Genomic DNA, 22,229 nt, shown 5'->3' with positions numbered 1-22,229 from the left:
GTTTCAGAGCTGCTCAGTACTAACTAGCTGTTACTATAACTACATGGTGTTTCAGAGCTGCTCAGTACTAACTAGCTGTTACTATCTGACTGTTACTATAACGACATGGCGTTTCAGAGCTGCTCAGTACTAACTAGCTGTTACTATCTGACTGTTACTATAACTACATGGTGTTTCAGAGCTGGTCAGTACTAACTAGCTGTTACTATAACGACATGGTGTTTCAGAGCTGCTCAGTACTAACTAGCTGTTACTATAACGACATGGCGTTTCAGAGCTGCTCAGTACTAACTAGCTGTTACTATCTGACTGTTACTATAACGACATGGTGTTTCAGAGCTGCTCAGTACTAACTAGCTGTTACTATCTGACTGTTACTATAACGACATGGCGTTTCAGAGCTGCTCAGTACTAACTAGCTGTTACTATCTGACTGTTACTATAACGACATGGTGTTTCAGAGCTGCTCAGTACTAACTAGCTGTTACTATCTGACTGTTACTATAACTACATGGTGTTTCAGAGCTGCTCAGTACTAACTAGCTGTTACTATCTGACTGTTACTATAACTACATGGTGTTTCAGAGCTGCTCAGTACTAACTAGCTGTTACTATCTGACTGTTACTATAACTACATGGTGTTTCAGAGCTGCTCAGTACTAACTAGCTGTTACTATCTGACTGTTACTATAACTACATGGTGTTTCAGAGCTGCTTAGTACTAACTAGCTGTTACTATCTGACTGTTACTATAACGACTTGGTGTTTCAGAGCTGCTTAGTACTAACTAGCTGTTACTATAACGACATGGTGTTTCAGAGCTGCTCAGTACTAACTAGCTGTTACTATCTGACTGTTACTATAACGACATGGTGTTTCAGAGCTGCTCAGTACTAACTAGCTGTTACTATCTGACTGTTACTATAACAACATGGTGTTTCAGAGCTGCTCAGTACTAACTAGCTGTTACTATAACTACATGGTGTTTCAGAGCTGCTCAGTACTAACTAGCTGTTACTATAACGACATGGTGTTTCAGAGCTGCTCAGTACTAACTAGCTGTTACTATCTGACTGTTACTATAACGACATGGTGTTTCAGAGCTGGTCAGTACTAACTAGCTGTTACTATAACTCCATGGTGTTTCAGAGCTGCTCAGTACTAACTAGCTGTTACTATAACTACATGGTGTTTCAGAGCTGCTCAGTACTAACTAGCTGTTACTATAACGACATGGTGTTTCAGAGCTGGTCAGTACTAACTAGCTGTTACTATAACTACATGGTGTTTCAGAGCTGCTCAGTACTAACTAGCTGTTACTATAACTACATGGTGTTTCAGAGCTGCTCAGTACTAACTAGCTGTTACTATCTGACTGTTACTATAACGACATGGCGTTTCAGAGCTGCTCAGTACTAACTAGCTGTTACTATCTGACTGTTACTATAACTACATGGTGTTTCAGAGCTGGTCAGTACTAACTAGCTGTTACTATAACGACATGGTGTTTCAGAGCTGCTCAGTACTAACTAGCTGTTACTATAACGACATGGCGTTTCAGAGCTGCTCAGTACTAACTAGCTGTTACTATCTGACTGTTACTATAACGACATGGTGTTTCAGAGCTGCTCAGTACTAACTAGCTGTTACTATCTGACTGTTACTATAACGACATGGCGTTTCAGAGCTGCTCAGTACTAACTAGCTGTTACTATCTGACTGTTACTATAACGACATGGCGTTTCAGAGCTGCTCAGTACTAACTAGCTGTTACTATCTGACTGTTACTATAACGACATGGTGTTTCAGAGCTGCTCAGTACTAACTAGCTGTTACTATCTGACTGTTACTATAACTACATGGTGTTTCAGAGCTGCTCAGTACTAACTAGCTGTTACTATCTGACTGTTACTATAACTACATGGTGTTTCAGAGCTGCTCAGTACTAACTAGCTGTTACTATCTGACTGTTACTATAACTACATGGTGTTTCAGAGCTGCTCAGTACTAACTAGCTGTTACTATCTGACTGTTACTATAACTACATGGTGTTTCAGAGCTGCTTAGTACTAACTAGCTGTTACTATCTGACTGTTACTATAACGACTTGGTGTTTCAGAGCTGCTTAGTACTAACTAGCTGTTACTATAACGACATGGTGTTTCAGAGCTGCTCAGTACTAACTAGCTGTTACTATCTGACTGTTACTATAACGACATGGTGTTTCAGAGCTGCTCAGTACTAACTAGCTGTTACTATCTGACTGTTACTATAACAACATGGTGTTTCAGAGCTGCTCAGTACTAACTAGCTGTTACTATAACTACATGGTGTTTCAGAGCTGCTCAGTACTAACTAGCTGTTACTATAACTACATGGTGTTTCAGAGCTGCTCAGTACTAACTAGCTGTTACTATCTGACTGTTACTATAACGACATGGTGTTTCAGAGCTGGTCAGTACTAACTAGCTGTTACTATAACTCCATGGTGTTTCAGAGCTGGTCAGTACTAACTAGCTGTTACTATAACTACATGGTGTTTCAGAGCTGCTCAGTACTAACTAGCTGTTACTATAACGACATGGTGTTTCAGAGCTGGTCAGTACTAACTAGCTGTTACTATAACTACATGGTGTTTCAGAGCTGCTCAGTACTAACTAGCTGTTACTATAACTACATGGTGTTTCAGAGCTGCTCAGTACTAACTAGCTGTTACTATAACGACATGGCGTTTCAGAGCTGCTCAGTACTAACTAGCTGTTACTATCTGACTGTTACTATAACTACATGGTGTTTCAGAGCTGGTCAGTACTAACTAGCTGTTACTATAACGACATGGTGTTTCAGAGCTGCTCAGTACTAACTAGCTGTTACTATAACAACATGGCGTTTCAGAGCTGCTCAGTACTAACTAGCTGTTACTATCTGACTGTTACTATAACGACATGGCGTTTCAGAGCTGCTCAGTACTAACTAGCTGTTACTATCTGACTGTTACTATAACGACATGGTGTTTCAGAGCTGCTCAGTACTAACTAGCTGTTACTATCTGACTGTTACTATAACGACATGGCGTTTCAGAGCTGCTCAGTACTAACTAGCTGTTACTATCTGACTGTTACTATAACGACATGGCGTTTCAGAGCTGCTCAGTACTAACTAGCTATTACTATCTGACTGTTACTATAACGACATGGTGTTTCAGAGCTGCTCAGTACTAACTAGCTGTTACTATCTGACTGTTACTATAACGACATGGTGTTTCAGAGCTGCTCAGTACTAACTAGCTGTTACTATAACGACATGGCGTTTCAGAGCTGCTCAGTACTAACTAGCTGTTACTATCTGACTGTTACTATAACGACATGGTGTTTCAGAGCTGCTCAGTACTAACTAGCTGTTACTATCTGACTGTTACTATAACGACATGGTGTTTCAGAGCTGCTCAGTACTAACTAGCTGTTACTATAACTACATGGCGTTTCAGAGCTGCTCAGTACTAACTAGCTGTTACTATCTGACTGTTACTATAACGACATGGTGTTTCAGAGCTGCTCAGTACTAACTAGCTGTTACTATCTGACTGTTACTATAACGACATGGTGTTTCAGAGCTGCTCAGTACTAACTAGCTGTTACTTTAACTACATGGCTTTTCAGAGCTGCTCAGTACTAACTAGCTGTTACTATCTGACTGTTACTATAACGACATGGTGTTTCAGAGCTGCTCAGTACTAACTAGCTGTTACTATAACTACATGGCGTTTCAGAGCTGCTCAGTACTAACTAGCTGTTAATATCTGACTGTTACTATAACGACATGGTGTTTCAGAGCTGGTCAGTGCTAACTAGCTGTTACTATAACGACATGGTGTTTCAGAGCTGGTCAGTACTAACTAGCTGTTACTATAACGACATGGCGTTTCAGAGCTGCTCAGTACTAACTAGCTGTTACTATAACTACATGGTGTTTCAGAGCTGGTCAGTACTAACTAGCTGTTACTATAACGACATGGTGTTTCAGAGCTGCTCAGTACTAACTAGAGCTGTTACTATAACTACATGGTGTTTCAGAGCTGCTTAGTACTAACTAGCTGTTACTATAACGACATGGTGTTTCAGAGCTGGTCAGTACTAACTAGCTGTTACTATCTGACTGTTACTATAACTACATGGCGTTTCAGAGCTGCTTAGTACTAACTAGCTGTTACTATCTGACTGTTACTATAACGACATGGTGTTTCAGAGCTGGTCAGTACTAACTACCTGTTACTATCTGACTGTTACTATAACGACATGGTGTTTCAGAGCTGGTCAGTACTAACTAGCTGTTACTATAACTACATGGTGTTTCAGAGCTGGTCAGTACTAACTAGCTGTTACTATCTGACTGTTACTATAACGACATGGTGTTTCAGAGCTGGTCAGTACTAACTAGCTGTTACTATAACTACATGGTGTTTCAGAGCTACTCAGTACTAACTAGCTGTTACTATCTGACTGTTACTATAACTACATGGTGTTTCAGAGCTACTCAGTACTAACTAGCTGTTACTATCTGACTGTTACTATAACGACATGGTGTTTCAGAGCTGCTCAGTACTAACTAGCTGTTACTATCTGACTGTTACTATAACGACATGGTGTTTCAGAACTGGTCAGTACTAACTAGCTGTTACTATAACGACATGGTGTTTCAGAGCTGCTCAGTACTAACTAGCTGTTACTATAACGACATGGTGTTTCAGAGCTGCTCAGTACTATCTAGCTGTTACTATAACGACATGGCGTTTCAGAGCTGCTCAGTACTAACTAGCTGTTACTATAACGACATGGCGTTTCAGAGCTGCTCAGTACTAACTAGCTGTTACTATAACGACATGGCGTTTCAGAGCTGCTCAGTACTAACTAGCTGTTACTATAACAACATGGCGTTTCAGAGCTGCTCAGTACTAACTAGCTGTTACTATAACGACATGGCGTTTCAGAGCTGCTCAGTACTAACTAGCTGTTACTATAACTACATGGTGTTTCAGAGCTGCTCAGTACTATCTGACTGTTACTATAACGACATGGTGTTTCAGAGCTGCTCAGTACTAACTAGCTGTTACTATCTGACTGTTACTATAACGACATGGTGTTTCAGAACTGGTCAGTACTAACTAGCTGTTACTATAACGACATGGTGTTTCAGAGCTGCTCAGTACTAACTAGCTGTTACTATAACGACATGGTGTTTCAGAGCTGCTCAGTACTATCTAGCTGTTACTATAACGACATGGCGTTTCAGAGCTGCTCAGTACTAACTAGCTGTTACTATAACGACATGGCGTTTCAGAGCTGCTCAGTACTAACTAGCTGTTACTATAACGACATGGCGTTTCAGAGCTGCTCAGTACTAACTAGCTGTTACTATAACAACATGGCGTTTCAGAGCTGCTCAGTACTAACTAGCTGTTACTATAACGACATGGCGTTTCAGAGCTGCTCAGTACTAACTAGCTGTTACTATAACTACATGGTGTTTCAGAGCTGCTCAGTACTATCTGACTGTTACTATAACGACATGGTGTTTCAGAGCTGCTCAGTACTAACTAGCTGTTACTATAACGACATGGCGTTTCAGAGCTGCTCAGTACTAACTAGCTGTTACTATAACTACATGGCGTTTCAGAGCTGCTCAGTACTAACTAGCTGTTACTATAACGACATGGTGTTTCAGAGCTGCTCAGTACTAACTAGCTGTTACTATCTGACTGTTACTATAACGACATGGTGTTTCAGAGCTGCTCAGTACTAACTAGCTGTTACTATAACGACATGGCGTTTCAGAGCTGCTCAGTACTAACTAGCTGTTACTATAACGACATGGCGTTTCAGAGCTGCTCAGTACTAACTAGCTGTTACTATAACGACATGGCGTTTCAGAGCTGCTCAGTACTAACTAGCTGTTACTATCTGACTGTTACTATAACGACATGGCGTTTCAGAGCTGCTCAGTACTAACTAGCTGTTACTATAACAACATGGCGTTTCAGAGCTGCTCAGTACTAACTAGCTGTTACTATAACGACATGGCGTTTCAGAGCTGCTCAGTACTAACTAGCTGTTACTATAACTACATGGTGTTTCAGAGCTGCTCAGTACTATCTGACTGTTACTATAACGACATGGTGTTTCAGAGCTGCTCAGTACTAACTAGCTGTTACTATAACGACATGGCGTTTCAGAGCTGCTCAGTACTAACTAGCTGTTACTATAACTACATGGCGTTTCAGAGCTGCTCAGTACTAACTAGCTGTTACTATAACGACATGGTGTTTCAGAGCTGCTCAGTACTAACTAGCTGTTACTATCTGACTGTTACTATAACGACATGGTGTTTCAGAGCTGCTCAGTACTAACTAGCTGTTACTATAACGACATGGCGTTTCAGAGCTGCTCAGTACTAACTAGCTGTTACTATAACGACATGGCGTTTCAGAGCTGCTCAGTACTAACTAGCTGTTACTATAACGACATGGCGTTTCAGAGCTGCTCAGTACTAACTAGCTGTTACTATCTGACTGTTACTATAACGACATGGCGTTTCAGAGCTGCTCAGTACTAACTAGCTGTTACTATAACGACATGGTGTTTCAGAGCTGCTCAGTACTAACTAGCTGTTACTATAACTACATGGTGTTTCAGAGCTGCTCAGTACTAACTAGCTGTTACTATCTGACTGTTACTATAACGACATGGCGTTTCAGAGCTGCTCAGTACTAACTAGCTGTTACTATAACGACATGGTGTTTCAGAGCTGCTCAGTACTAACTAGCTGTTACTATAACTACATGGTGTTTCAGAGCTGCTCAGTACTAACTAGCTGTTACTATCTGACTGTTACTATAACTACATGGCGTTTCAGAGCTGCTCAGTACTAACTAGCTGTTACTATCTGACTGTCGGCAGATGGCAGGAGTCTGACTCAGTACTAACTAGCTGTTACTATCTGACTGTCGGCAGGTGGCAGGAGTCTGACTCAGCTCTATGAAGCAGAATCATCCTCCTGTATCTGACATGATAAATTCTCCTCGTCCTCCCCCTCATCCAGGAGTCGGGTCGTGAGACCCCCTCGTCCACCCAGGCCTCCAGCATCAACGGGACGGACGATGAGAAGATCTCCCATGGAGGGCCGGAGACCGCAGCGCTGATGAGCGAGAACGACAAACTCAAGACCACTGTGGAACAGAGGTGAGGAGGGAGGGGGAGAGGTAAGGAGGGAGGGGGAGAGGTAAGGGGAGAGGTAAGGAGGGAGGGGGGAGGGGGAGAGGTAAGGAGGGCCGGAGACCGCAGCTCTGATGAGCGAGAACGACAAACTCAAGACCACTGTGGAACAGAGGTGAGGAGGGAGGGGGAGAGGTGAGGAGGGAGGGGGAGAGGTGAGGAGGGAGGGGGAGAGGTAAGGAGGGAGGGGGAGAGGTGAGGGAGGGAGGGGGAGAGGTAAGGAGGGAGGGGGAGAGGTAAGGAGGGAGGGGGAGGGGAGAGGTAAGGAGGGAGGGGGAGAGGTAAGGGGGGGGTTAAGGAGTGAGGGGGGAGGGGGAGGGGGAGAGGTAAGGAGGGAGGGGGAGAGGTAAGGAGGGAGGGGGGAGAGGTAAGGGGGAGAGGTAAGGGGGAGGGGGAGAGGTAAGGAGGGAGGGAGGGGGGGGGTAGAGGTAAGGAGGGGGAGGGGGAGGGGGAGAGGTAAGGGGGAGGGGGAGAGGTAAGGGGGAGGGGGAGAGGTAAGGGGGAGAGGTAAGGGGGAGGGGGAGAGGTAAGGAGGGAGGGAGGGGGGAGGGGAGAGGTAAGGGGGAGGGGAGAGGTAAGGGGGAGGGGGAGAGGTAAGGGGGAGGGGAGAGGTAAGGGGGGAGGGGAGAGGTAAGGAGGGAGGGGGAGAGGTAAGGAGGGAGGGAGGGGGGGAGAGGTAAGGAGGGAGGGGGAGGGGAGAGGTAAGGGGGAGGGGGAGAGGTAAGGGGGAGGGGGAGAGGTAAGGGGGAGGGGGAGAGGTAAGGAGGGAGGGAGGGGGAGAGGTAAGGAGGGAGGGGGGGGGGGAGAGGTAAGGGGGAGGGGGAGAGATAAGGGGGAGGGGGAGAGGTAAGGGGGAGGGGAGAGGTAAGGGGGAGGGGGAGAGGTAAGGGGGAGGGGGAGAGGTAAGGGGGAGGGGAGAGGTAAGGGGGAGGGGGAGAGGTAAGGGGGAGGGGAGAGGTAAGGGGGGAGGGGGAGAGGTAAGGGGGAGGGGGAGAGGTAAGGGGGGGGGGGGAGAGGTAAGGGGGGAGGGGGAGAGGTAAGGGAGGTAAGAGGTAAGGAGGGAGGGAGGGGGGGGAGAGGTAAGGAGGGAGGGGGGAGGGGGAGAGGTAAGGAGGGAGGGAGGGGGAGAGGAGGTAAGGGGGAGGGGGAGAGGTAGGGGGAGGGGGAGAGGTAGGGGGTGAGGAGGGAGGGGGGAGGTAAGGGGGAGGGGGAGAGGTGAGGGGGAGAGGTAAGGGGGAGGGGGAGAGGTAAGGGGGAGGGGAGAGGTAAGGAGGGAGGGGGAGAGGTAAGGAGGGAGGGAGGGGGGGGGGAGGTAGGGGGGAGGGGGAGAGGTAAGGGGGGAGGGGGAGAGGTAAGGGGGAGGGGGAGAGGTAAGGGGGAGGGGGAGAGGTAAGGGAGGTAAGAGGTAAGGAGGGAGGGAGGGGGGAGAGGTAAGGAGGGAGGGGGAGGGGAGAGGTAAGGAGGGAGGGAGGGGGGAGAGGTAAGGAGGGAGGGGGAGGGGGAGAGGTAAGGGGGGAGGGGGAGAGGTAAGGGGGAGGGGGAGAGGTAAGGGGGAGGGGGGAGGTAAGGAGGGAGGGGGAGAGGTAAGGAGGGAGGGAGGGGGAGAGGTAAGGGGGAGGGGAGAGGTAAGGGGGAGGGGGAGAGGTAAGGGGGAGGGGGAGAGGTAAGGGGGGAGGGGGAGAGGTAAGGGGGAGGGGGAGAGGTAAGGGGGGAGGGGGAGAGGTAAGGGGGAGGGGGAGAGGTAGGGGGTGAGGAGGGAGGGGGAGAGGTAAGGGGGAGGGGGAGAGGTGAGGGGGAGAGGTAAGGAGGGAGGGGAGAGGTGAGGAGGGAGGGGGAGAGGTAAGGAGGGAGGGGGAGAGGTAAGGAGGGAGGGGGGGGGGAGAGGTAAGGAGGGAGGGGAGAGGTAAGGGGGGGGTTAAGGAGGGAGGGGGAGGGGGAGGGGGAGGTAAGGAGGGAGGGGGAGGGTAAGGAGGGAGGGGGGAGGTAAGGGGGAGGGGGAGAGGTAAGGAGGGAGGGAGGGGGGGGGGAGAGGTAAGGAGGGAGGGGGAGGGGGAGAGGTAAGGGGGAGGGGGAGGTAAGGGGGGGGAGGTAAGGGGGAGGGGGAGGGGGAGGGGGAGGGGGAGGGTAAGGAGGGAGGGAGGGGGGGGGGGGAGAGGTAAGGGGGAGGGGGAGAGGTAAGGGGGAGGGGGAGGGTAAGGGGAGGGGGAGAGGTAAGGAGGGAGGGGGAGAGGTAAGGAGGGAGGGAGGGGGGAGAGGTAAGGAGGGAGGGGGAGGGGGAGAGGTAAGGGGGAGGGGGAGAGGTAAGGGGGAGGGGGAGAGGTAAGGGGGAGGGGGAGGTAAGGAGGGAGGGGGAGGTAAGGAGGGAGGGAGGGGGAGGGTAAGGGGGAGGGGGAGAGGTAAGGGGGGAGGGGGGAGAGGTAAGGGGGAGGGGAGAGGTAAGGGGGAGGGGGAGAGGTAAGGGGAGGGGAGAGGTAAGGGGGGGGGGAGAGGTAAGGGGGGAGGGGGAGAGGTAAGGGGAGGGGGAGAGGTAAGGGGGAGGGGGAGAGGTAGGGGTGAGGAGGGAGGGGGGGAGGTAAGGGGGGAGGGGGAGAGAGGTGAGGGGGAGAGGTAAGGGGGAGGGGGAGAGGTAAGGGGGGAGGGGAGAGGTAAGGAGGGAGGGGAGAGGTAAGGGGGAGGGGGGAGAGGTAAGGGAGGTAAGAGGTAAGGAGGGAGGGAGGGGGGGAGAGGTAAGGAGGGAGGGGGGGGGGAGAGGTAAGGGGGAGGGGGGAGAGGTAAGGGGGAGGGGGAGAGGTAAGGGGGAGGGGGAGAGGTAAGGGGGGAGGGGAGAGGTAAGGGGGAGGGGGGAGAGGTAAGGGGGAGGGGGAGAGGTAAGGAGGGAGGGGGAGAGGTAAGGAGGGAGGGAGGGGGAGAGGTAAGGGGGAGGGGGAGAGGTAAGGGGGAGGGGGAGAGGTAAGGGGGAGGGGGAGAGGTAGGGGGGAGGGGGAGAGGTAGGGGGTGAGGAGGGAGGGGGGAGGTAAGGGGGGAGGGGGAGAGGTGAGGGGGAGAGGTAAGGGGGAGGGGGAGAGGTAAGGGGGAGGGGGAGAGGTAAGGAGGGAGGGGGAGAGGTAAGGAGGGGAGGGAGGGGGGGGAGAGGTAAGGAGGGAGGGGGAGGGGTAAGGAGGGAGGGGGGAGGGGTAAGGGGGAGGGGAGAGGTAAGGGGGAGGGGGAGAGGTAAGGGGGAGGGGGAGAGGTAAGGGGGAGGGGAGAGGTAAGGAGGGAGGGAGGGGGAGAGGGAGGGGGGGGAGGGGGAGAGGTAAGGGGGAGGGGGAGAGGTAAGGGGGAGGGGGAGGGTAAGGGGGGAGGGGGAGAGGTAGGGGGAGGGGGAGAGGTAGGGGGTGAGGAGGGAGGGGGGGGGTAAGGGGGGGAGGGGGAGAGGTGAGGGGGAGAGGTAAGGAGGGAGGGGGAGAGGTAAGGAGGGAGGGGGAGAGGTAAGGAGGGAGGGGATCAGTGCAGAGAGATGGAAGGTATCGGTGCAGAGAGATGGAAGGTATCAGTGCAGAGAGATGGAAGGTATCGGTGCAGAGAGATGGAAGGTATCAGTGCAGAGAGATGGAAGGTATCGGTGCAGAGAGATGGAAGGTATCGGTGCAGAGAGGTGGAAGGTATCGGTGCAGAGAGGTGGAAGGTATCGGTGCAGAGAGGTGGAAGGTATCGGTGCAGAGAGATGGAAGGTATCAGTGCAGAGAGATGGAAGGTATCAGTGCAGAGAGATGGAAGGTATCAGTGCAGAGAGATGGAAGGTATCAGTGCAGAGAGATGGAAGGTATCGGTGCAGAGAGGTGGAAGGTATCGGTGCAGAGAGGTGGAAGGTATCGGTGCAGAGAGGTGGAAGGTATCGGTGCAGAGAGGTGGAAGGTATCGGTGCAGAGAGATGGAAGGTATCGGTGCAGAGAGGTGGAAGGTATCGGTGCAGAGAGGTGGAAGGTATCGGTGCAGAGAGATGGAAGGTATCGGTGCAGAGAGATGGAAGGTATCAGTGCAGAGAGATGGAAGGTATCAGCTGGCTGCAGAGAGATGGAAGGTATCAGTGCAGAGAGATGGAAGGTATCAGTGCAGAGAGATGGAAGGTATCAGTGCAGAGAGATGGAAGGTATCAGTGCAGAGAGATGGAAGGTATCAGTGCAGAGAGATGGAAGGTATCAGTGCAGAGAGATGGAAGGGATCAGTGCAGAGAGATGGAAGGGATCAGTGCAGAGAGATGGAAGGTATCGGTGCAGAGAGGTGGAAGGTATCGGTGCAGAGAGGTGGAAGGTATCGGTGCAGAGAGATGGAAGGTATCGGTGCAGAGAGATGGAAGGTATCAGTGCAGAGAGATGGAAGGTATCAGCTGGCTGCAGAGAGATGGAAGGTATCAGTGCAGAGAGATGGAAGGTATCAGTGCAGAGAGATGGAAGGGATCAGTGCAGAGAGATGGAAGGTATCAGTGCAGAGAGATGGAAGGGATCAGTGCAGAGAGATGGAAGGGATCAGTGCAGAGAGATGGAAGGTATCAGTGCAGAGAGGTGGAAGGGATCAGTCCATGGACTACAGTCTGCTGAGAGCAGTGAAGAAAGATTGTTGATTGTAGAATGTGGTGGTACGGGTTTGTCTGCATTTGTTAGTATGGAGCTCGATTTACCCCACCCAACCAGCCATGCACACTGAAAGAACCAGCCATGCACACTGAAAGAACCAGCCATGCACACTGAAAGAACCAGCCATGCACACTGAAAGAACCATGTGACTTCTTTATATGCATATTGGTAGGTTTTGACCCTAAATTACTTTGAAAACATTAATCTATTTCTCCTCCCACTCACTCCCCCACTCTCTCCCTCTCTCCCCCCACTCTCTCCCTCTCTCTTCTCTTCTCCCTCCCTCTCCATCTCTCTCTTCTCTCTCTCTCTCCTCCCTCTCTCTCTTCTCTTCTCTCCATCTCTCTCTCTCCTCCCTCTCTCTTCTCTTCTCTCCATCTCTCTCTCTCTCCTCCCTCTCTTCTCCCTCCTCTCTCTCTTCTCTCTTCTCCCTCTCCTCTCTTGTCTCTCTCTCTCTTCTCTCTCTCTCTTCCCTCTCTCTCTTCTCTCCCTCTCTTCTCTCCCTCTCTTTTCCCTCCCTCTCTTCTCTATCTCTCTTCTCCCTCTCTTCTCCCTCTTCTCCCTCTCCCTCTTCTCCCTCCCTCTTCTCCCTCCCTCTTCTCCCTCCCTCTTCTCCCTCCCTCTTCTCCCTCTCTCCTCTCTCTCTTCTCCCTCTCTCCTCTCTCTCTTCTCCCTCTCTCTTCTCCCTCTCTCCTCTCTCTCTTCTCTCTCTCTTCTCTCTCTCTCTCTTCTCCCTCTCTCTTCTCCCTCTCTCTCTTCTCCCTCTCTCTCTTCTCCCTCTCTCTCCTCCCTCTCTTCTCCCTCTCTTCTCCCTCTCTTCTCCCTCTCTCTCTTCTCCCTCTCTCTCTCTTCTCCCTCTTTCTCTCTTCTCCCTCTCTGTCTCTTCTCCCTCTCCTCCCTCCCTCTCCTCTCTCTCTTCTCCCTCTCTTCTCCCTTCCTCTCTTCTTTTCTCTCTCCATCTCTCTTCTCTTTTCTCTCGCTCTCTTCTTCCTCTCTCTCTCTCCTCCCTCTCTCTCTTCTCTCTCTCTCTTCTCTCTCTCTCTCTCTCTTCTCCCTCTCTCTCTCTTCTCCCTCTCTCTCTCTTCTCCCTCCCTCTCTTCTCCCTCTCTCTTCTCCCTCTCTTCTCCCTCTCTTCTCTCTCTCTCTTCTCCCTCTCTTCTCCCTCCCTCTCTTCTTTTCTCTCTCCATCTCTCTTATCTCTCTTCTCTTTTCTCTCACTCTTCTTCCTCTCTCTCTCTTCTCCCCCTCTCTCTTCTCCCTCTCTCTCTCTTCTCCCCCTCTCTCTTCTCCCTCTCTCTCTTCTCCCTCTCTCTCTCTTCTCTCTCTCTCTTCTCTCTCTCTTCCCTCTCTCTTCTCTCTTCTCCCTCTCTTCTCTTTCTCTCTCTCTCTTCTCCCTCCCCCCTCTCTCTCTCTTCTCTTTCTTTCTCCTCCCAGTAACACCAATGCTAAGAAGTTGGAGACAGAGCTCCAGACTCTACGGGACAGTAATGCTCGGCTGGTAGACGCGCTAACGGAGTCCTCCGCTAACGTAGAGATCTGGAAGAAACAACTCAACACCTGCAAGGAGGAGAGCGACACGTTGAGGGAAAAGGTACTATAGAGGAGCCTACGTAGAGCTATCTATATAGACACTATAGAGGACCCTACATAGAGCTATCGACATAGAGACACTATAGAGGACTCTACGTAGAGCTATCTATATAGACACTATAGAGGACCCTACATAGAGCTATCTACATAGACACTATAGAGGACCCTACATAGAGCTACAGTGCCTTGCGAAAGTATTCGGCCCCCTTGAACTTTGCGACCTTTTGCCACATTTCAGGCTTCAAACATAAAGATATAAAACTGTATTTTTTTGTGAAGAATCAACAACAAGTGGGACGACATTTATTGGATATTTCAAACTTTTTTAACAAATCAAAAACTGAAAAATTGGGCGTGCAAAATTATTCAGCCCCCTTAAGTTAATACTTTGTAGCGCCACCTTTTGCTGCGATTACAGCTGTAAGTCGCTTGGGGTATGTCTCTATCAGTTTTGCACATCGAGAGACTGAAATGTTTTCCCATTCCTCCTTGCAAAACAGCTCGAGCTCAGTGAGGTTGGATGGAGAGCATTTGTGAACAGCAGTTTTCAGTTCTTTCCACAGATTCTCAATTGGATTCAGGACTGGACTTTGACTTGGCCATTCTAACACCTGGATATGTTTATTTTTGAACCATTCCATTGTAGATTTTGCTTTATGTTTTGGATCATTGTCTTGTTGGAAGACAAATCTCCGTCCCAGTCTCAGGTCTTTTGCAGACTCCATCAGGTTTTCTTCCAGAATGGTCCTGTATTTGGCTCCATCCATCTTCCCATCAATTTTAACCATCTTCCCTGTCCCTGCTGAAGAAAAGCAGGCCCAAACCATGATGCTGCCACCACCATGTTTGACAGTGGGTATGGTGTGTTCAGGGTGATGAGCTGTGTTGCTTTTACGCCAAACATAACGTTTTGCATTGTTGCCAAAAAGTTCAATTTTGGTTTCGTCTGACCAGAGCACCTTCTTCCACATGTTTGGTGTGTCTCCCAGGTGGCTTGTGGCAAACTTTAAACGACACTTTTTATGGATATCTTTAAGAAATGGCTTTCTTCTTGCCACTCTTCCATAAAGGCCAGACTTGTGCAATATACGACTGATTGTTGTCCTATGGACAGAGTCTCCCACCTCAGCTGTAGATCTCTGCAGTTCATCCAGAGTGATCATGGGCCTCTTGGCTGCATCTCTGATCAGTCTTCTCCTTGTATGAGCTGAAAGTTTAGAGGGACGGCCAGGTCTTGGTAGATTTGCAGTGGTCTGATACTCCTTCCATTTCAATATTATCACTTGCACAGTGCTCCTTGGGATGTTTAAAGCTTGGGAAATCTTTTTGTATCCAAATCCGGCTTTAAACTTCTTCACAACAGTATCTCGGACCTGCCTGGTGTGTTCCTTGTTCTTCATGATGCTCTCTGCGCTTTTAACGGACCTCTGAGACTATCACAGTGCAGGTGCATTTATACGGAGACTTGATTACACACAGGTGGATTGTATTTATCATCATTAGTCATTTAGGTCAACATTGGATCATTCAGAGATCCTCACTGAACTTCTGGAGAGAGTTTGCTGCACTGAAAGTAAAGGGGCTGAATAATTTTGCACGCCCAATTTTTCAGTTTTTGATTTGTTAAAAATGTTCCCTGTATCCATCGTGAGGCTACTACAACCTGGCCTGGAAATGAACATTTATAACACAGGTCTAGAGACAAATTGTAGTAAGGGTTTGAGAACCATGAGCCTCCTAGGTTTTGTATTGAAGTCAATGTAGCCAGAGGAGGACAGAAGCTAGCTGTCCTCCGGCTACACCATGGTGCTACTCTACAGAGTGCTGTTGAGACTACTGTAGAAAATGGTGTGTTTTTAATCAGTTATTTGGTGACCTGAATATATTTACTATAGTTGTATCTAAAAAGGATAACATTTTGTAATGTTTTCCTCATTTTACTTGAAATTCACTGAGTAGGATGAGGAGCCTCCACTGATATGCACATCAATACAGAACATAATTCTGGTGTTCCCTGCTGATATCAGGGGAAGGTTCTAAGAGTTCCTAACAAGGATCTCTCCTCCTGCTCCTCTCTCTCCTCCTGCTCCTCTCTCTCCTCCTGCTCCTCTCTCTTTTCCTGCTCCTCTCTCTCTTCCTGCTCCACTCTCTCCTCCTCTTGCTCCCCTCTCTCCTCCTGCTCCCCTCTCTCCTCCTGCTCCCCTCTCTCCTCCTGCTCCTCTCTCTCCTCCTGCTCCTCTCTCTCCTCCTGCTCCTCTCTCTCCTCCTACTCCTGTCTCTCCTCCTGCGCCGCCTCCTCCTCCTCTCTCTCCTCCTCCTCCTCTTCTCTCCACCACTTGCTTCTCTCTCTCCTCCTGCTCCTCTCTTTTCTTGCTCCTCTCCTCCTCCTCCTCTCTCCTCCTGCTCCTCTCTCTCCTCCTGCTCCTCTCTCTCCTCCTGCTCCTCTCTCTCCTCCTCCTCCTCTCTCTCCTCCTGCGCCGCCGCCTCCTCCTCCTCTCTCTCCTCCTCCTCCTCTCTCCTCCTGCTCCTCTCTCTCCTCCTGCTCCTCTCTCTCCTCCTGCTCCTCTCTCTCCTCCTGCTCCTCTCTCTCCTCCTGCTCCTCTCTCTCCTCCTGCGCCGCCTCCTCCTCCTCTCTCTCCTCCTCCTCCTCTTCTCTCCACCACTTGCTTCTCTCTCTCCTCCTGCTCCTCTCTCTCCTCCTCCTCCTCTCTCCTCCTGCTCTATATCTCCTGCTCCTCTCTCTCCTGTAGATAGCAGAGTTGGAGTCTCAGTGTGAAAAGGCCAACGTGGAGAAGGAGAGGAACTCTAAGCTGACTGTACGAGTTCAGGAGCTGGAGACGGAGCTGCAGGACAAGGAACAGGTGGACACTCACACACACAACACTTACAGACACTCACACAGTCTCATACGACTAGCCTGTAGTTTTGCTGACAGACTATATGCAAATATAACCCCATTATCCCTAAGGGACATGTTATCTCTCTCTCCCCCTTTGCCTGTCTCTCTCCCCCTCTGCCTGTCTCTCTCCCCCTCTGCCTGTCTCTCTCCCCCTCTGCCTGTCTCTCTCCCCCTCTGCCTGTCTCTCTCCCCCTCTGCCTGTCTCTCTCCCCCTCTACCTGTCTCTCTCCCCCTCTACCTGTCTCTCTCCCCCTCTACCTGTCTCTCTCCCCCTCTACCTGTCTCTCTTCCCCTCTACCTGTCTCTTTCCCCCTCTACCTGTCTCTTTCCCCCTCTACCTGTCTCTTTCCCCCTCTACCTGTCTCTCTCCCCCTCTACCTGTCTCTTTCCCCCTCTACCTGTCTCTTTCCCACTCTCTCTCTTTCCCCCTCTACCTGTCTCTCTCCCCCTCTACCTGTCTCTCTCCCCCTCTACCTGTCTCTCTCCCCCTCTCTCTCTTTCCCCCTCTACCTCTCTCTCCCCCTTTCTCTCTCTCCCTGTCTCTTTCCCACTCTCTCTCTCCCCCCTCTCTCCACCCCTCCTCTCTACCTTTCTCTGTCCCTAAGGAGGGGATTATTATCCAATAGAAGGTGGATATTGTTGTGGGACCTTTGATGTCAAAACAATTATCTGCTGAAGTATTACTCTCTCTCTTCCTCCGCTCTCTGTCTCTCTCAGCTCTCAGCTCTCTTCCTCCGCTCTCTCTCTCTCAGCTCTCAGCTCTCTCTCTCTCAGCTCTCTCTCTCTCTCTCAGCTCTCTCTCTCTCTCTCTCAGCTCTCTCTCTGCTCTCTCAGCTCTCTCTCAGCTCTCTCAGCTCTCTCTCTCTCAGCTCTCATGAGAGAGAGATTTCCACATTTCCATTTCCACAGCATGTGAAATAAACTCTCTCCTCTCTCTGTGTGTAATGTCACATCAATACCAAGTATCCCTCAGTTTATTGCTGACTTCCGTGTTTTTATAGGTCTTGTATCTTCTTGTTGAAGAACACTCAGAGAAAAGGGGGAAAAATGTGTATTATTCATAATATTTCCTGCGTAGAGAAAATGTCTCTGGTCGTGTCAGCTCCTCCTCTATACCCGGTTGTGTTATTAAAGACCATGTTAATAATGTTACTGTAGTCATTCTAAATGATACCAGGAACCCCAGGCACTGGGTCTGACTCTATACCCGGTCATTCTAAATGATACCAGGAACCCCAGGCACTGGGTCTGACTCTATACCCGGTCATTCTACATGATACCAGGAACCCCAGGCACTGGGTCTGACTCTATACCCGGTCATTCTACATGATACCAGGAACCCCAGGCACTGGGTCTGACTCTATACCCGGTCATTCTACATGATACCAGGAACCCCAGGCACTGGGTCTGACTCTATACCCGGTCATTCTACATGATACCAGGAACCCCAGGCACTGGGTCTGACTCTATACCCGGTCATTCTACATGATACCAGGAACCCCAGGCACTGGGTCCTCCTCTATACCCGGTCATTCTACATGATACCAGGAACCCCAGGCACTGGGTCTGACTCTATACCCGGTCATTCTACATGATACCAGGAACCCCAGGCACTGGGTCTGACTCTATACCCGGTCATTCTACATGATACCAGGAACCCCAGGCAGTGGGTCTGACTCTATACCCGGTCATTCTAAATGATACCAGGAACCCCAGGCACTGGGTCTGACTCTATACCCGGTCATTCTACATGATACCAGGAACCCCAGGCACTGGGTCTGACTCTATACCCGGTCATTCTACATGATACCAGGAACCCCAGGCACTGGGTCTGACTCTATACCCGGTCATTCTACATGATACCAGGAACCCCAGGCACTGGGTCTGACTCTATACCCGGTCATTCTACATGATACCAGGAACCCCAGGCACTGGGTCTGACTCTATACCCGGTCATTCTACATGATACCAGGAACCCCAGGCACTGGGTCTGACTCTATACCCGGTCATTCTACATGATACCAGGAACCCCAGGCACTGGGTCTGACTCTATACCCGGTCATTCTACATGATACCAGGAACCCCAGGCACTGGGTCTGACTCTATACCCGGTCATTCTACATGATACCAGGAACCCCAGGCACTGGGTCTGACTCTATACCCGGTCATTCTACATGATACCAGGAACCCCAGGCACTGGGTCTGACTCTATACCCGGTCATTCTAAATGATACCAGGAACCCCAGGCACTGGGTCTGACTCTATACCCGGTCATTCTACATGATACCAGGAACCCCAGGCACTGGGTCTGACTCTATACCCGGTCATTCTACATGATACCAGGAACCCCAGGCACTGGGTCTGACTCTATACCCGGTCATTCTACATGATACCAGGAACCCCAGGCACTGGGTCTGCCAGTAACATCGTCCCCATGTCACTTCTGACCAGCTGCCAAGCAACTGCGGCCCCAAGATGGCTGGTTTCTACGCACCCTGACAGTCATTCCAGTTCGTCCCAATGAGGCTTTGAGCCGGCATGGCCGCGGTGATGGATCAATACTGATTCTGCCTGCAGACACATTTCATTAGCTGGAACCATGTTTCCATCCTCAGTTCTGCCAGTAAAGTCATACTGTATATAGACATTTGGGGAACGATTGTATGAATGCAGACAAATCATTTGTTCATTGGATCTTTTAGGTGGGATCTTTCTGTGTCTATAAAATGAATGGAGGTGGAAACGCCTTTATATAATAACCATCAGAATAACCATAATACTAAACATAATAATAACCATCATAATAACCATCATAATAACCATCATAATAACCACCATAATAACCATCAGAATAACCATCATAATAACCATCATAATAACCATCATAATAACCATCATAATAACCACCATAATAACCATAATACTAAACATAATAATAACCATCATAATAACCATCATAATAACCATCATAATAACCACCATAATAACCATCAGAATAACCATAATACTAAACATAATAATAACCATCATAATAACCATCATAATAACCATCATAATAACCATCATAATAACCATCAGAATAACCATCATAATAACCATCATAATAACCATCATAATAACCACCATAATAACCACCATAATAACCACCATAATAACCATCAGAATAACCACCATAATAACCATCATAATAACCATCATAATAACCACCATAATAACCACCATAATAACCACCATAATAACCATCATAATAACCATCATAATAACCATCATAATAACCACCATAATAACCATCATAATAACCACCATAATAACCATCATAATAACCACCATAATAACCACCATAATAACCATCATAATAACCATCATAATAGCCATAATAATAACCACCATAATAACCATCCGGATAATAATAACCATCATAATAACCACCATAATAACCATCATAATAACCACCATAATAACCACCATAATAACCACCATAATAACCATCAGAATAACCACCAGAATAACCACCATAATAACCATCATCATAACCACCATAATAACCATCATAATAACCATCATAATAGCCATAATAATAACCACCATAATAACCACCATAATAACCATCAGGATCATAATAACCATCATAATAACCATCATAATAACCATCAGAATAACCATCATAATAGCCATAATAATAACCATCATAATAACCATCATAATAGCCATAATAATAACCATCATAATAACCATCCGGATAATAATAACCATCATAATAACCATCATAATAACCATCCGGATAATAATAACCATCATAATAACCATCATAATAACCATCATAATAACCATCCGGATAATAATAACCATCATAATAACCACCATAATAACCACCATAATAACCATCCGGATAATAATAACCATCATAATAACCATCATAATAACCATCATAATAACCACCATAATAACCACCATAATAACCATCCGGATAATAATAACCATCATAATAACCATCATAATAACCATCATAATAACCACCATAATAACCATCATAATAACCATCATAATAACCACCATAATAACCATCATAATAGCCACCATAATAACCACCATAATAGCCATCATAATAACCACCATAATAACCATCATAATAGCCATCATAATAACCACCATAATAGCCATCATAATAACCACCATAATAACCATCATAATAACCATCATAATAGCCATCATAATAACCACCATAATAGCCATAATAATAACCACCATAATAACCATACGGATAATAATAACCACCATAATAACCATACGGATAATAATAACCATCATAATAACCATCATAATAACCATCATAATAACCATCATAATAACCACCATAATAACCATCATAATAACCACCATAATAACCACCATAATAACCACCATAATAACCATCATAATAACCATCATAATAACCACCATAATAACCATCATAATAACCATCATAATAACCACCATAATAACCACCATAATAACCATCATAATAGCCATCATAATAACCACCATAATAGCCATCATAATAACCACCATAATAACCACCATAATAACCACCATAATAACCACCATAATAACCATCATAATAGCCATCATAATAACCATCCGGATAATAATAACCATCATAATAACCATCATAATAGCCATCATAATAACCATCATAATAACCATCCGGATCATAATAACCATCATAATAACCATCAGAATAACCATCAGAATAATAATAACCATAATAATAATATAATAATAAAAATAACCATCATAATTACCATAATAATAATATAATAATATAATAATAATAATAAATAACCATCATCATAATAATAATAATAATAATAATAATAATAATAACCATAATAGCCATAATAACCATAATAATAACCATCATAATAACCATCATAATAATAATAATTACCATACTTTTGAAGTAAACTTGGGAGTCTCATGCCGCGTTATGGTGTGTGGTCCTCCCATTACGACCCGGGAAACGACAGTTTATTAGACTACAGATTAAATGACTTCACAGTTTATTAGACTACAGATTAAATGACTTCACAGTTTATTGGGCTACAGATTAAATGACTTCACAGTTTATTGGGCTACAGATTAAATTACTTCACAGTTTATTAGACTACAGATTAAATGACTTCACAGTTTATTAGACTACAGATTAAATGACTTCACAGTTTATTAGACTACAGATTAAATGACTTCACAGTTTATTGGACTACAGATTAAATGACTTCACAGTTTATTGGACTACAGATTAAATGACTTCAGTTTATTAGACTACAGATTAAATGACTTCACAGTTTATTAGACTACAGATTAAATGACTTCACAGTTTATTGGGCTACAGATTAAATGACTTCACAGTTTATTAGACTACAGATTAAATGACTTCACAGTTTATTAGACTACAGATTAAATGACTTCACAGTTTATTGGGCTACAGATTAAATGACTTCACAGTTTATTAGGCTACAGATTAAATGACTTCACAGTTTATTAGACTACAGATTAAATGACTTCACAGTTTATTAGGCTACAGATTAAATGACTTCACAGTTTATTGGGCTACAGATTAAATGACTTCAGTTTATTAGACTACAGATTAAATGACTTGCAGCATGATGAATTTCACAGGGTGGTGAAAGTAGACAGTGATGGTTCTTTCCAATAAATATTGAGGGTCTGATTTTGGTGAGATGATGGTTGATGGTTTGTCATTGCAGTTTCACAAATAAAAAATATTCTGTCTCTTCTCCATAATAACGTCATCATGTAGACTTGCCTCGCTGTATCTGCCTGCTATTGGCTGCGACATGAGCTGGAGAATGCAACGCT

The 22,229-nt window shown here is 47.1% G+C and overlaps 1 protein-coding gene across 2 annotated transcripts in view; it reads left to right on the top strand.

Annotated features, from left to right (window-relative positions):
• Window positions 1–22,229, top strand: part of LOC135555057 (homer protein homolog 2-like) — a 143,965-nt gene that overhangs the window by 102,115 nt on the left and 19,621 nt on the right. For both annotated transcript variants that reach the window (XM_064987430.1, XM_064987438.1), the window contains exons 5-7: window positions 7,096–7,235; window positions 13,316–13,472; window positions 16,222–16,332. In XM_064987430.1, coding sequence (XP_064843502.1) covers window positions 7,096–7,235; window positions 13,316–13,472; window positions 16,222–16,332 — 408 coding nt within the window. The remainder of the gene's footprint in view (window positions 1–7,095; window positions 7,236–13,315; window positions 13,473–16,221; window positions 16,333–22,229) is intronic.

Source organism: Oncorhynchus masou, chromosome 2 (genome assembly GCF_036934945.1).
Source record: "Oncorhynchus masou masou isolate Uvic2021 chromosome 2, UVic_Omas_1.1, whole genome shotgun sequence".
NCBI classification, from domain to species: Eukaryota; Metazoa; Chordata; class Actinopteri; order Salmoniformes; family Salmonidae; genus Oncorhynchus; species Oncorhynchus masou.
This window is presented reverse-complemented; position numbering and strand designations above follow the sequence as displayed.